This window comes from Rhinichthys klamathensis, unplaced genomic scaffold, assembly GCF_029890125.1.
Source record: "Rhinichthys klamathensis goyatoka isolate OS25496 unplaced genomic scaffold, OSU_Roscu_1.1 h1tg000449l_1, whole genome shotgun sequence".
Classification (NCBI taxonomy): domain Eukaryota; kingdom Metazoa; phylum Chordata; class Actinopteri; order Cypriniformes; family Leuciscidae; genus Rhinichthys; species Rhinichthys klamathensis.
The window spans coordinates 606,669-623,733 of record NW_026606942.1 but is presented as its reverse complement, the minus strand read 5'-3'; the positions used below and the strand labels follow the sequence as shown (position 1 = coordinate 623,733).

Sequence of the window (17,065 nt, the reverse complement as noted above, 5' to 3'; positions counted from 1 at the left end):
AAAAACAAAACATTGTAGCTTATGAATAAGGTTGTCAGCTGTGTCTCTATGATCTTTTAGTGTTTTGGAAATCTTCTGGTATCCATAGACTTTCTAATGTAATAAAACAATTGGTTATCTATAGCTTTAGTAGGAGCTCTTTTGACTTGGCCATATTTGCTACTCAACTTCAGCACATGCATGGGATAAATGTATGTGTGTGTAAGAGCACAAGATAATTCAGTTTTGTTTAGTGATGCACCGATGAGAAAATTGTGGCCGATACTGTTAACCGATATTAATATTGTGGTTATGGCCGATACCGATATTTACTGATGTCGATATCTCTGTATAGAAAACACATAGCGAGGATTAGGGCTGCACGATATTGGTAAAAAATGACATTGCGATATAAAAACAATTTCACCAGATGACTTGAATAGCTCTATTTGGAAAGAATGAATCATTGTAGAATGACTGGGGTGGTTTTGTCATGGAGTAAATCCGCATAGAAACTAATATTAATATAATGTTAACTAATGTAGTTAACTAGAGTTTAATAAATGGAACCTTATTGTAAAGTGTTTCCGATTTATGTCTCTTGAGTTCAGTGTTGGACAGATCAGTTGTTTTAACCATTCATTAAAGTGAATCGGTTCAAAGGAGTCATTAGTTCGCGAATCGGACGTGTCATTAACGGACCACGTCACACGTTGTGTGATTATCCAGGCAGTTTAGGACATCGCACAAGATTTGTCTCGACACAGAAAACATTTAATCACTAGATAGATTTTCTTTTCTTTTTTTTTATTTAAAGTGTGGTTTATGTCATCTGAATGTGTGGAAAGCTTTTCAGAGAAGATAAGGCAACGTTGTTTTAGCACAATTCACAACCAATGGTAGTTCAGAAAAAAAAAAACTTCAGTCTTCCGACCTGTTACCACCGTGTATTCTCAAAGATATTCAGTCAACTCAATTCATTAATATGCGCGAGAGAGGGAGAGAGAGCAAGACAGTTTGAAGACGGTGAGAGTGTGCGCGCGCGCGACCGGGGCTTTCCCACTGCTCGTTCTCTCAGTAAAACAAGCGCAGCAGTCAGTCATCTACATCACTCACCGGTCAAATTGAGTGACCGGTGAGGCTTTGGCGGGACAAAATCAAGGCTTTGGCGGGACAAAAATACGCCTTAGTAAGGCTGACAGAAAACAGCGCGTAAGTTCCAGTCTTCTTGCGCTTGATGTTTAAACTGACAGGACTTGCGCTCATACATGCGCTCGTGCAAAAACAAACATCCCCGCCCCCACACTCACACCTACACACACGTCAAATACACAGGAATGATTATCGGCCTGTTCACATCGGCCCTATTTTGACATCGGAACGATACCGATGTGTAAAAAATTGACCATATCATGCACCACTAGTTTTGTTATAGAGTTTGCAAAGGCTTAACTCATAAGCATTACATTATACATTGACAATCACTTTAATTTGCCACTAAACTGCTAAAGATAAATAAATAAAAAACTATCTTTAGAAAAGCTTACATCTGTAAATTATTACAGTCTCTGGGGGTTGAATATTGCAACAGTATATTTACATATTAGCTAGAAGTAAAATAAATATTATAAAATAATTTGCAATTGATTTTTTACAAAACAACAGTTTGAAAAATACCCCAAGTAAATAATTGCCCATATGCTATTTTATTATGTAGGCCTACACCATTTAATTTTTTTTACCTGTGTAGCAATGAGATACAGCAGCTCCCCTAGTGGTGGAATCAAGCATTGCTTCAATTTGCTGCTCCTGAAGTTCTCTCGGATCAGTTCTGTGAACATGGCCACCGCCTGAGGAGCAAGCCAAACACAACATTTTATATTTATATATAATAAATGAAATTATTTAGTTAATGAAAACCTATGAATGAAATCACCCAAAAAAAAATATTCTGTCATCATTTACCCCTGTTGTTCCATTCATCTTCACAAGCAAGCACATTTGAGTTGATGTTTACCAAATTAGATGTGCTCTGTGTATCTGCATTGATCAATGTTTAAATGAAAATAAAAGCCTATAAAATAAAATAAAAATAAAATATGTTCATCTTAAAGCCATTATGTCTCTTCAGAAGACGTGGATGTAACCGCTTAATTTATATGGATTACTTTTACAATGCCTGAAAGGCTGAAAATTGTGGGTTTTATTTATTTTATTTATCTTCATGTGTAAAAATGTATTGATTTAGAATGACATGGGGGTGATTCAATTATGACAATTTTCGTCTGTTTCCATGTATCTACATTTCCCATTAAAACACAACACTGGGCAGGACTTTTTAATACCCAAAAGCTTTTCGCTTGCACCACAGCTGTGAATCATGATTATTTGCTACCTGCTATTTCTATTTGGTGACAGGTGGCATTAGGGAAGGGACATTTTCCTACTATAGAGCATTTGTATGTCATGAGTGCAGGATGAGTCATTAAAACATGTCCCTGCTGTTTTGGGTCTGTATTTTTTAACAGACCAATATATGGTCTCATCCATAGAGCTCGGCCTTTAGCATTCTATTAATTCCATTATCTTCATACTCTCCGAGTGCTTGCATGAGTAAGTATATATGCTTCTCTCTCTGCAGTTGTTCTCTCAGTGGGGTGCTATGCAAATGCCCTGTGTATCACGTTTGGCCCAGAGACTGTTAAAGTCTCATAAATGATGACTTTGCAGGGAACAGATGTTGGCGGCTGTGTTTGATGAGTCTTGGCAGAGAGAGACGTGCAGCGATGATTCCTGTTACACAGGAAGAAACAAACAGGGCTAAGCTGTCTTATTCAGCACACCACGCATGCAAAGTAATTCCTGCTCTAGAACGTATCATTATCATCAACACACACACACACACACACAAATTCTCTTCTAGAGTATGCTGTTGTTATCCATACGCACATAAACACACATACACATGCTATTCTGCTTTAGAAAACATCATTATCATCGACACACACAGATGCAAGTTGAGCTGAGTATTAGAAGGTTTAAGCTGTATAGATGTGGCATGCTGGAGAAGACAGTGGAGCAATGCAGGCTTCTCTCTAGCCTGAAATCAGATATTTTTTTTTATTTTTTTTTTAACTAAGCATCCAGGAACTCAAGGCTGAAGTGACTGAGCTGAATCCTACCTGCGGTCTCGTTGGCTCATTATCAAAGATGTGTATTAAACAATTATATTTTTTGCACTGTGCCACCGGAAAGCAATCCTATCCTTAATATTTAAATAAAGCTAATCCAAAACTCTCTCTCTTAGATTTATATGTTTAATCTCCTTGTTCTAGTCATGATTTGCACTTTAATGGGGTCCTATGTATAAGGAACAGCTGCCTCTGTGTGTATATCTGCATTGCATTAGCTCTAATCAACTCTATAGTAAAACACTTGTGTTTGATGTCACTAATGTCACTTTGTCGTGCCGAGCATATTAATTAATACACCTCATTATTTATTTATTTTCAGGAGTAGAATGAAATTCAGAGAGAGAGGTTCTCAAAAGCTGTTATCAAAGAATGTACAAACTTTTAACAAATAGTGTACACATGAGCTGTAATGTGAAAGAATTTTGCAGTCCAAGTAAAAAAAAAAAAAAAATTCTTAAAGGTGCTGTATGTAACTTTTTCACTCTACTAAAGCATAAAAATATCATAATATGTTTGCATACATTGAGGAAACATGCTAAGTTCACATACTCGTTTCTCTGAAAAACACTTCTACAGCCAGTTATTTTACTTTGAAATGTGTGTTTCCAGGCTGGAATGCTTGTTATTGTTTTGGTCTGTGATACTGCACGTTGCCAATTTGCCAATTTTCATTGTCCATTGCGCTTAACTATCTTGCGCTTTATTATCTTAACTTAACAGGATCGAATGATGTACAACACTTATATGTAAGATCAAAATCAACAGAGTAATTTGAGTCTCTTTTGCACTGATAAGGAAAAAAGTGAGCTGGTATCGCCGGCGAGACCGCCGACCCCAGAGGGTTAAAATACCGGTATTATTGCTGTTAGCAGTCTGCAGTGAATTTACAGAATCCCTGTACCTTCCCATGCTCCACCTGTATAGATCTGCTACGGGGGTTAATACATGTATGTTACATGTGCAGCAGCAGCAGCATGTCTTACATGCTCACAGCAATGTCTGTGAATGTATTGGCAGTAGCAAGTCTCAGTACTTGCCCTGCAGCAGCATTAGCAGATCTATTCCGCCAATTCCAAATACATTTAAATTGCCATATCCATTACCATGCCAATCTCTATTATCATACCAATCTCCCGACAGTTGTCATGACAGAATTAAAGTAATGCATATAAATATAAATATTTCAATTTTTATAAATATTCCAATTATTATAAATATTCCAAATTTATTCTTTTTTATTACAGGTTGTTTTACAATTAATCTAATACATTTGTAGGACTCTTTTAGGATCGTATATAGCCCCCCTACATAGTGGGCCCCGGCCCCCTGGTTGAAAATTATTATTATTAGCATATTTCATATATTTATTTTTGAATTTATTTATTTATACCAGAAAAGACCAGAAGCTTGGTATTGAGGAAGGGGCGCATCCTGGACCAGTTCCGCTTCAGGATCAAAGATATCATCATACCAACGGTCCAAGAGAGACCGGTGAAGAGCTTGGGTACAGGTGGTACAGGGCAGACCTCAAGGATAAGCAGAGTGTGAGTGAGATGATTATCCAAGTAGATACCTGGATGACATCCCTAGAGAAGAGCGGCCTACCCGGCAAGTATAAGGCCTAGGGTTACCAGCACGGGGTACTCCATAGGCTGCTCTGGCCTCTGACCTATTTGAGGAGGTGGCTGGGCATCCCAAGATGCTTCTGCTCCATTGGCTTGTATAGCACAGGCAGCCAGCTGCAGCTGCCAGTGACTTCAGTGGTCGAGGAGTATAAAGCGACAAAGACACGCCAGGCCATGATGCTGTGAGACAGCAAGGATGAGAGAGTACGCCAAGCAGGTATTGTCATCAGGACAGGTCATAAATTGTCAGCCGAAACAGTCAGCAGAGCTGAGGATTGACATGCTGATATCGTTGGGACAAGCTCTGGGCAGGCTTTGACTGGGTTGAACGAGCTGCAAAAAAGCTGGCCGAAAAGAACGGCGCAGCATTGTGCAGAGGGAGGTCCGAAAAGCAGAGGAGGAAACCCGGCATGTCAAGGCTGTTGCCATGAAAAAACGTGGCAGGACATCTAGACCATGGAAGGATGTCGGATAAAGTTATTGATGTGTTCTTTCTACGATGTCCTGCCTACTCCATCAAACCTCCATATTTGGGGGATGGTAGGGAGCCCAAGCTGCACGCTCTGTGGAAAGCCAGCCAATCTTGAGCATGTCCTTTCAGCATGCCAGTCAAGCTTGCAAGACATGAAATTCCGGTGGCGTCATGATAAGATCCTGTCTCGGTTGGCGGATGGTGTGGAACAGGCAAGGAAGAAGGTTAAACAACTTTTCGACGGGTACCACTTTATCCATTTCGTCAGGACAGGAGAGCACTGAAGCAGGATGGAGGAGCAGAGGAGTCCTGGCCTCAGCAAATGACTGGGAGATGCGGGCAGACCTGAAGAAGCAGCTCAAATTCCCAGAGGAGATAGCACACACTAGCCTCAGACCAGATCTTGTCCTCTTCCTCATAGAGTTAACAGTACCCTGGGAAGAGATGGAGGAGGCACATGAGCACAAGCTGTAAAAATATCAAGGCATTGTCCTCGAGAGCCAACAAAAAGGATGGAAGGCCTGGAATCTACCAGTAGAGGTTGGCTGCAGAGATTTTGCTGGACAGTCGCTCTGGAGAACCCTTGGACTGTTGGGGATTGAAGGGATGAACAGGAAACGGCTGATAGGCAATGTCACCGAACAGGCGGAAACAGCAACTAATTGTAGCCACCAAACTCTTGAGAGATGTAGCCAAGTTTTGAGCTGGCCCAGGGAGAAGGACAGTGCTTGAAAGGAGGAGAGAAGGAGAGGAGAGAGCGATGCCACTGGCTCACAGATGGGGCAGGGCAGAGTACCTGTAAAGGTGGGCCAGTTGCGAGGATCACATCGTATTTTGCATATTCATTCATTTGTCAATTTGTGTTATTTTATCATTTGATGAATTATTTTACACTATTATTCTAAATTGTGGATAATTTCTGCATGGAAAAAATATTAAGATGGTAACCTAAGAACCAAAACCGACACAAAATGAAACGTCTATTGATATAAATCTATTTTTGAATCTAAATCTATAATTGAGTTATGTAAAGTTGATACAGATCAACAATCAAGTCACATACTGGATCTCTTTGTCCAGAGTTCCATTTATCTAGCGAGTAGCTTTAAATCAGTAAAAGTACCCAAATTAACAAACTACCAAAGTTAATCTGAATCAACATCCACTGACAATATCAGTGTTCATGCTATTCATACCTCAGTTTAATACGTTTCTAAAATCTCTCTAATAATCATGTAAATATTAATGCGGGAGTAAATGGATGATGGAGAATTTTATCAGCCAGCAAATTTTCTCCCTACAACAAATTAAGAAGTGAAAAAATAACATTTAAACTTAAACTTATATTAGGAGTTTGTCTGGAAGTATTCCAACTTCACTATTTTCTACAAAGCCAAAGGGGGAAAAAAGTGTCACACCAAAAACCAGATTTAAAATTCAGATTCCTAAACAACACCATCGACAATGTGAGACAAAGGACACGAGAAGCGGCAAGTTACCACGGAGGACGTATTGGGAGATGCAGATCTAATCAACTGAAGCTCAGAGAATCAATATCATTCCCTGAGTCAGTCAGACAAATCCAGTCAAAGTCATGTCAAATGCAGTCTTAGACATCCAGCGGACAGAGCGAGGGAGAAACAGAGTGCCCTTGATACTCTCTCACTGGTTTCCAATCGCACCGATACTCTTGTGTGCCACTTAAAATTCAACTCTGAAATATTCACTCCCTCCGGCACAAGACGCTGCAGATGCCTTTATGCGCTGACAGAATCTGGATTTTTAATACATTTCTCTATGAAATATATATGGAAGAAGTAACTTTAAAATGACTTTCCAGAAAATGGTTTACCATCAAATAAATAAAGTAGTGAAAAACCCCCAAACTGGCTCATCCCTGTGGTACCTCCTTCAGATGGCTCTGCTGTAATTCTTAGCAGTGTGTAATGGGATTGGTCAGGGGAAACAGTCAGGCTCTTCTGAGAGTAACTCTGAATTTAGGCTAGGGGCACGGGGGATTGCCGGTGCCAAGGACAATGATTAATTTACCACTTCATTAGACTAGTGCTCAAGTATTCATGGCGAACACAGACACAGAGGGTTTTAGGGAGGATTAGAGAACGAATCGAACGTCAGAGGGAGAAAGACCAAGGGCCCTATTTTAACGATCTGAAACGCAAGTGTCAAAGCGTAAAGCGCAAGTAACTTTGTGGGCGGATCCCGGCGCTGTTGCTATTTTCCCGGCGGGATAAATGCCTCTTGCGCCTGGCGCAAATCTAAAAGGGGTTGGTCTAAAGTAGCTTCATTATTCATAGGTGTGGTTTGGGCGTAACGTGAAATAAACCAATCAGAGCGTCATCTCACATTCCCTTTAAGAGCAGGCGCGCTTGTTCTAAAGCGGATTCCTATTATAACGGCGGATTTGCCAGGCGCGCGCCAGGAGCGGTTCACAGGCGAGGAGAGCAACGTTCTCGTCAGGGCCGTAAAACACAGAGAAGTGACATTGGGGATGGAGAAACCCACCCAAATTAACTCCTCTTAAACAGGCGTATGATAATTTGGGTAAATGTGTAAGCTACATGCTTACACATTGGGTAAATGTGTAAGCTACATAATAAATGGTCTATCTATCTATCTATCTATCTATCTATCTATCTATCTATCTATCTATCTATCTATCTATCTATCTATCTATCTATCTATCTATCTATCTATCTATCTATCTATCTATCGTAATAATGTATGATTTGCAAAAATGAAAACTGCTGCTTAGATGAGAGAATCAAAGTGTATGCGCGTTGTGCACACGCTACATTGATTATGGCCAAGCATGCGCGCTTAAAATAGCATTATGAACAACGCGCAATGCGCCACTGACTTTAGACTAGTTTTTTTCTGGTCAGTGGCGCAATTGTTTTATAGAACAGCAAAATAGCATGAGGGAAAGTTTGCGCCGGAACACGCCTCCTCTTTGCGCTGAACCGCCCCGGGGAGCGCAAGTGTATTTCTTAGTTAACCGACGTGCGTCTGTGGAGGAAAAAGCCCGCTTTGCGCGGGTGCAAAATAGGAATGATACATGCGTCAGTGTACAAAGTCATTTGCGCCGAGTGCAAGATAGAGCCCCAAGTGTTTTGGGGTGGATGTAGAACGAGAGAGAGAGCACCAAAAGCAAACTTTCCTGAGAAGAGACTTTAGTGCTCTACCTGTAATTCTGTAATTTCCTTCCTCCTGCTTCAAGCCCCTGTGCGACATTTCTATTTATAGAAGCTTTTATCGTTGCCATGACGATGAATTAGCCCAAGTTTCTTTTAGATGATGGATACTGCCTTTGAGTGAAACTTACCCATGTGGATCCACTTACTGCTAAGCTTCCAGCTCCCACAAACAACAAGCATTACAACTCGAAATCAATATTGTGACTCTTTTAAAACACATTTCTCAAGAAAAATTTACAATTATGGCTGGAATACACAATACATAGAATTATTTTTTAAACAATGACGTTATCTCCTCGCTGCTAATAATTGTGTTAATTATTTCGTATATGTACGCATAGAAAAACTAAGGGCTTTCCATACAGCCTTTCGTCACTTCGCCTGATCCTCAAACAACTAGTGTCAATCTCACCAGATCTCACAATAAACATCTTTATACAGACCCAGATTACAGACCTCTCATTAACCAGCTGTACATACGCGTATATCTGCGTTATTCAAAGAAACCTCACATCTGAAGCTATAACGCAGCATGTCTTACTCTTTAACTGTATATGATGGAATGTTTAAGATGAAATTAAATTGAATTATTTCATATTTCCTTATATGATTTTATATATGGATTATATAATATTAATGCAACATACTTCAATATAATTATAGTTGTGTTACGATGAAATATAACATTGTACACAGTTCACACACAAACTTGTGCGTACGCATGCTTAATGAATGAGACCCATTGGGTCAAAGCACAATTCTATTATACTGAATGTTTCTGTCTGTGCCCAAGCTCTTACTTATAAAGTGTCCACCTCAATAAAACATAAGAATAGATATATCTTTCTGGGTAAATGTTTCGCCCTCATCTTGAGGTGGTTTGTTTAGACGTAGGTCAGATGGCCACATATCAAATATGTATCTGAATTTAAAACCACATTTGGAATTGACGAATCATGATGAATCGGATGCAAAAAAATTAATCTTGATTTTCGTTTACACGTGTGTAACAATATCCGACACGTCAGATTTTTTGTGCCAGTGAACGCAGCCTTTGATAATTTGAGCAAATTTTAGAACACAAACACCTTAATCTGATAAAGATGATCATTTTTTTTATTTATTAAATCGCTTCTAAAAAGCCACCTTTTCTCCTTGGCCTTTAAAACCTGATGTTGACATTTTGTTTAGCTTTCCTGTAGCTCAAACAGTAGAGCGTTATTTATTTTATTGTTGCTATGGTATGGCTATTTTTCTGTTTTATGTCTCTTGATTTGTTTTATTTGTATTGTATGCTTTGTATAAAGTATGTATTTTATGTTTTTTTAATTTATTTATCTGTACTGTCCACTTCGGTTGTTTTAAAGTGCTTTATAAATAAAGTTTGATTGATTGATTAATTACCAGGCTAGTGGCAGGCAAGTACAGTGTGTTCAATGGATTGTTTAACAACATACCTATTGTTCAGCTGATGAAATGTCTTTCCGAAAAGGAAAAAATAACTTCAGTAGACAAAAACAGTTTTGAATGTAGTGAGTTGTGAAAATTACGTGATCTAGGACTTTTATATAGTGCGTGCCATTGTAAAGGCTGTAAGTTTATCCCTCACAGCCTCGTTGTCATCCACGTTGAATTCAATATGGCATCTACCCTGACTAAGATCTATTGTTTTTATTTGTCATGCATCTCTTAGCAATGTGGCGCATGAGGTTGTGTTGGAAATTATACACAAGTTTAGTAGTGTGATCCCCAGTTGTTTTTTTCTGTACCCATTTACAAAATCGGCAAGTGTATGATGCAAAATCTGTTCAGACTTGAGTTCAATTTATTATCTAAGAAGGCCCTCTAGAGTGCAGAAGAACCATAAAAAAGCAGCTCTGCTTTTCTCTCACCAAAGAGAAGCACTAAAAGAAATCGCCATGACAGGATCGGCCGCTCAGACACAAAACCCCTGTAGAGAACTGGGGAGAGAGTCCATCACCCTGAGCACTTCTTCAATACCGACCCACTGAGCCCAGAGAAGCAAGAAGGAAGAAGCCGCAGAGAGGAGCTGCAAAGTTTAAGCTTGTATTGTGTAAAACGGCAAAAAAAAACAGCCTAGATTACGACGGACGGCCATTTTGTGCCGCTGTCTACGCAGAGCCCGGGTGGTACGCGAAATGAACAAAAAGGTGGAGAAGTTGGTAGTGGAACGGAAGACAAACCTGTCTAAAATCAAGGATTGGGGTGGAAGAATTTGTTTTTGGTTAGCCACAATGCATCTGTGCAGCGCTTTGATGATAAGTGAAAGCTTTTTTAAACCTGTTTGGATGAGATGTCTGTCCTCTTTGTATTTGAAAAGGCTGGGATAGAGACGTAAAAAGCTTATTTCACCTGGCTTTTACTGGATTTCAAGTGCTTTGGATTGAGAGCTGAGAAATGATTTTTGTTAGTATCTTTTCCTCTTGAGTAGTAGATGAGAATACAGCAATGCTACAGTGACACCTGCTGGTTGCCCATTGTTGTTATAATGTGAAAATGTCCACCATGCTTCAAACACACACAGACACACAAGTCTCACCTCTGTGACAGGAACGTCGTCTCTGAGCTCTGTGCAGTGGGAGGCCAGCAGGCCGATCACTCTCATCACTTTGCTCCTTCTAAAACACAAATTTAAACAATCAAATGACTCTCATCCAGCTGTTTCATTATAGCTGTTCTACTTTTTTAAATCTGACATTTTATTCCATCTTTTAAATATATAAATGGAATCTTTCTTACTTTGAGCTCTCTCTTGTCTTTTTAAGAATAGTGATATTAGCGATACATCCCTATGGTTTTAGGATTGGTGTTTTTCAGCATTATTTTATGACATCATTTTTGGAGGTTGATAAGATGAATGCAATGTTATTCCTATTCCCACTCTGTCTAGATTACAAAAGTAATGAATAAATATTTTCTACTGTACAATATTTAGATTTGTATCAGTGTTCACTATCATATCATTAATGGCTGCCAGAAATTCAGCTTTGCCATCACAGGAATAAATAAAATATTAAAATAAATTAGAATAGAAATAGTTATTTTAATATGTAATAATATTTCACAATATTATGCTTTTACTGTAGTTCGGATCAAATAAATGCAGCCTGGTGAGCATTAGAGACTTCTTTCAAAAACCTTTTTTTTTAAAACATACCGACCCCAAACTTTTATATGGTATTGTATATAAAATGTTTGAATGGTATTGAATATAACAGTATTATATAGATTGATCATTTAAATATGAGATGTGGGGTGTTTACAGTGTTTAATGCTGGTTTTCACTGTCATTTAAAACTAAAGTGGTTCTGTCTGTTGCTTGGTGACTAGTGTGGAGATAGAGGCTGTAATCATGTGAGGGGCCAGTGAGACACATGCCTGTCATTGCTTCCACTCAGAGTCAAAGGGACAGAGAAGAGAAAGACAGCCACTGCATTTCTCTGAGCAGACACTCCAAGGCTGTCACCAATAGTGTCATCTGAGAATACTACACTAGTTACAGTGATCCGGCAAAAGTATGTAGGATTTTTTTTAAACTGGTAAATGTATATGATTGATTAAAGGTTGTATCAGCGATTGTGGGTGACCAGGGTTTCCGTTGTCCGGTAATTACCGGACATTGGCCGGGAAAAAAATGAAATGTCAGACAAAATTAAATCTCTCCGGTCAAATTGTCCGATTAAAATTGCGTAATAATCCCGCCCCCCTAACACAATATGAATTTGAGAATAATTCTAAAATGTTTAAAGCAAAAATACACCGACCTTTGGCTATGTTATAAAGGAACAGGCTCTAGGGTTTGAAAGTTATAAAACAACATCGCATGCTGCATTTCAAATAAAGCGCACGCCTATAACGGCTGTAATATAGACCTAAACAACGAATGATTGAGTGAGACGTTTCAGATATGGCCAGGCCCATTGATATTATTGATAAAGTTGATGATGCAGACTCGCCATCTTCGCAGTAGTGAACGCGCCTATAGAGAGAAGTGTGCACGCGCCGGCGCCTCCGGGTCCTGATTAGCCTATATTGTCCACTATTGCTTCTTATTTATTAATCCAGGCAAATTTGTTGATGAAACATTGATTAAAATTAATATACAATTTATACAAAACGAAATTGCACTATATTTGCACTAAATTGTACTATACACCAGAGCATGAGCAAAGCGGAGCGGTGTGACACTTATTATAAGTTAAAAAACTTAAATATACGTTTCATATTTATAAATAATATAATGTTATTTTTTTTTTTTCATCTATGTTGATTAGGCTATATGAAAAGGGAACCGCATGAGATGAGTAAGATAGGATCATAAGATGACCAATAGGCCTATATATCGGAAAACATTTGGAATTGGTCAGACATGATTTTGACCACTTATTTAGTTTTGTTTTGTAGAAAGCCTTTCTTTAAAGTTTATTTCGTTTTGTATAAATTGTATCTTCATTTTAATGAATGTTTCATCAACAAATTAGCCTGGATTAATAAATAAGAATTTATTCATATGAAGTGAGCATTTCTCTCTCTAGGCGCGTTCACTACTGCGAAGATGGCGAGTCTGCATCGTCAACTTTATCAATTTATCAACAATTTAAATGTTTCATGCATAATCATTACTTTCGCCGGTTATTTGTGGCAAGCTTTATTTCAGGTGTTGCGTGATATCTCTGCGCCCAATAGCAGTGCTTCGCCTGTGTAGAGTCTCCGCAACGGCGATAGATTGAAACGCGCGTCCGAGTGAAGATTGCGCAAGAAGCTTGATTTAAAAAACAACTGATTTTAGCGCTAGATCTCTTATTTAATAGCGAACTAAATGAATGATCTGCTAGTTAACTGGATATGTTTTATTTATTTGTATTAGGTACATCCGTGCCTCAATGTTTCAAAAAGTGAATGTGTGTGAAACCATAGTAAAAAACAATTGGTGTTAATTGACGCCAATCGGACGTTCATGTTTTTTCCGTCTATTTGAAAGTTAGGCTAATAATAACATGTTGCATTCTATACGGCCTGATTATGTCATTTTTTAAGTTACATAGCCTGCCTCCAGTTTTCCTCAACTTGACTAATTAAGAGGCGATATTTGACCGGCATTTCATCAAAATGTCCGTTAAACGAAACCTCTGCCGGTCACTTTGACCGGCACCATTTTTTTCTAGCGGAAACTCTGGGGTGACGTCACTTCTGTTTGTGTTTGAAACGAGATCCCAAACAAACCAAGTTAGCTCGCCCCTCCCTCCCGTTTCGTGCATCATGAAAAAAAAAAAGCGTCCGATTTAAAAATGTTCAAATCTTTAAGCTCTCTCCACCGTTCAAAAGCCTTCCCAATTATTATTCGTTTCTTTAACGAATAACGACGGTTTTCCCTCGCCCTAATCCTCCTTCCTTCTTGGGGATTGCCTCTTCCATGTTCACTGTATCTGGTCCGTTGATAGACGCGCTGGCTTCTTCTTCAGCTCTGACTTCGCGTGCAGGCGCCGTGCACGAGCGCAAAAACAAACAAAACCCGCCCCTGTCGGTGATTGGTTGGAACACTGTTTATTTTGGTTTTGAGTGGTGGTTGTACCCATTTGTGTTTGTGTGCAGATCTCAGAGCCTAGGCTGCCTACAGAGACGCGTTTTTTTGACAGCCTGCTTATGGGGCGGGCAGCTAGCGGATCGTTAGGAAAGATTAGATGAATGTGATCATTTATGTTTGGGCCTGAAATCGCTGATACAACCTTAAAGTGTATCCAATAAAACCAAAAAAGAGAATATTATGTCCTTGTAATAAATGAAAGTTTTTTTTTTTTTTTTTTTTTTTTTAAATCAAGGCTGAGAATTATGTACTGAAGGGTGAAACTTACATATCCCAGTTCGGAGCATGTCGCATCTGTTGAACCAGGACAGGGAACTGTGTCAGAAAGAAACAGGGGGAAAAAGTCACAATTTGAGATGTCTCAATATATTTTCACTTTTATTAAATCAGAGCCAGTGAGTTTTTTTTAGAGCGCTCTTAACAGCATGATTTTGCAGCATTATAATTTGGTTGCGCTTTATTTTACAGTACATCCACTTATGTATATTACCTAAGAAAGTACATGGCAATGTACATGGATTAGGGACAAGTTCAGGGTTAGTACCTAGTTATTACCCAGTTAAAGGGATAGGTCGGCCAAAAATGATATTTAACACATGCATTACTCACCGTCAAGCCGTTCGAGATGCATATGTCAATCTTGTTTCAGACGAACACATTTTCAGTTATTTTAGAAAATGTCTTAGACCCTTCAGTGGATATAATGTGAAGCAATGGGGTCCACCTCCTTCAAGTCCCAAAATGTGCATACATCCTTCACAAAAGTAATCCATCCGGCTCCAGGGGGATAAACGAAGGCCTTCTGAGGGTAATCCGTGCAGTTTTGTCGTAAAAATATACATATTTAAAACTTTATAAATTAAAATATCTGACTTCTGGCAACGATCGACGCGCGTTCACGGGTGATGGAAGTCGGCGTACGAGGTAGGACGTAGCGTAGGAACCGTCGTGACGTAGACGTTGTTTTGCTCTGCTCTCTGGCTGCGCAGGCGCGTTTGTTCTACGTCACGACGGTTCCTACGCTACGTCCTACCTCGTACGCCGACTTCCATCACCCGTGAACGCGCGTCGATCGTTGCCAGAAGTCAGATATTTTAATTTATAAAGTTTTAAATATGTATATTTTTACGACAAAACTGCACGGATTACCCTCAGAAGGCCTTTGTTTATCCCCCTGGAGCCGGATGGATTACTTTTGTGAAGGATGTATGCACATTTTGGGACTTGAAGGAGGTGGACCCCATTGCTTCACATTATATCCACTGAAGGGTCTAAGACATTTTCTAAAATAACTGAAAATGTGTTCGTCTGAAACAAGATTGACATATGCATCTCGAACGGCTTGAGGGTGAGTAATGCATGTGTTAAATATCATTTTTGGCCGAACTATCCCTTTAATCACTATAATAAATACACAGTCTGTACATGTGGAACAGGACTGTAAAAAATAAAATGCTCCCTGTAATTTTATAATATACTTTTATTTTTTTTCTGCCTTTGACATCAGAGCTCAGGACAATCCCTAAAGAAGAGTTTGGTGTGAGTGCTTATGTGCCATCAGCCAATCAGTGCTGTCATCGCATCAAGAAATTATTTTCAGTGGCTCCAAAGTGACTGGTCACATGGCATGGTGATTGGCTCTAAAAAAAACCTGTATCCGGAGTGCTCAAGTAATTTCCGTTAGATGAATGGAAATGCTAATGGTGGTGAGACACCTAGTGGCCAGAGGAGGAATGTACGGGTGTACAGGCTACTGTGATAACAAATTATACTTAAAAATGACCAAAATGTTCAAATCCAAAATAGAAATGTTGCCTATCTGATTTACATTGGTTTAAAGTTTCAGTATAAATATGGAATGAACCCTTTAGGTACCACTGAAATCTAATACATTAAGAATCTATGAAGTTCCTCTGATTACAGTTTACATTGATGAAAGCAAAGGAAGAGGAAGCTAATTTTCAGACTGAGGCGAGGACGACAGCAGACACCCTTTCCTCAGCAGACACACTATTGTTCAACTTCCTCATTAGATTATCTACACGTCCAACCACTCAATAATATCACAAAAGAAAAGTGTGATTTGCACCACATGAAATGGTTACCGATTAAAAGGTTAACTAAGTCCTATTCAATTTATTTTATTAAAAAATGCATTTTTATTCATGAATTAATTTAAAATGAAAACATGATGAGGGTATGTAAAACATTTCTTTTGTTTCAGTGAGAGCAGCTGTTGAGTGTGTGGCTTTAAAGGTTAGTTCCAGTAGCGAGGGAAGTAGGGGCGTTCTATACACTAGGGATGTGCCGACTTTCCAACAATTTAATAAACTTGTGACAACACTATATTACCAATTACACCGCATATTTTAAGATAAGATGTGTCAATGACGCTCAGAATCTGTAATGCTTATTTGTATCTTTAACGTTAGATCTTTCCTTTCCTTGGAACAAACCGGATGCTTAATGTTGATTCATTATTACTCTGTGTTCTTTGGGACAATGAGCAGCTGACTTATGCTGCTTAGTACACAAAATTCAAAGTAAACCCCTTTAGGGTGATACAAGATCAGGGTGATATGGGACACCTGATCACCCTGTCAGGGTTTAATTTGTGATAATGACCATGTGACTGTAGATTGTCTCTTTCAACAGCATGTGTTTCAGATGCGTCTTACCAGCTGGGAGTGTATAAGATGTGTGGCCATCTCACTGTGGTTACAGACAGAGCAGAGGTAACACAGTAGGTTGAGTTTAGTGCGTGGTGCTGTGGCGTTGGCTGATCCGGCCCGGTCCACTGACTCCAGAACAGCACACACCTGCTGTAAAAACTGAGACCAGTCCTCTGAGTTCAGACAGGACAACCGTTCAGCTGAAGAGAGAGAGAGAGAGAGAGAGAGAGAGAGAGAGAGAGAGAGAGAGAGAGAGAGAGAGAGAGAGAGAGAGAGAGAGAGAGAGAGAGAGAGAGAGAGAGA

The 17,065-nt window shown here is 39.2% G+C and overlaps 1 protein-coding gene across 2 annotated transcripts in view; it reads right to left on the bottom strand.

Annotated features, from left to right (window-relative positions):
- Positions 1 to 17,065, bottom strand: part of LOC130071640 (serine/threonine-protein kinase ULK4-like) — a 73,699-nt gene that overhangs the window by 33,484 nt on the left and 23,150 nt on the right. For both annotated transcript variants that reach the window (XM_056236504.1, XM_056236502.1), the window contains exons 15-18: positions 16,769 to 16,962; positions 14,359 to 14,405; positions 11,046 to 11,124; positions 1,722 to 1,829 (exon numbers count right to left, since the gene is read on the bottom strand). In XM_056236504.1, the coding sequence (XP_056092479.1) occupies positions 1,722 to 1,829; positions 11,046 to 11,124; positions 14,359 to 14,405; positions 16,769 to 16,962 (428 nt within the window). The remainder of the gene's footprint in view (positions 1 to 1,721; positions 1,830 to 11,045; positions 11,125 to 14,358; positions 14,406 to 16,768; positions 16,963 to 17,065) is intronic.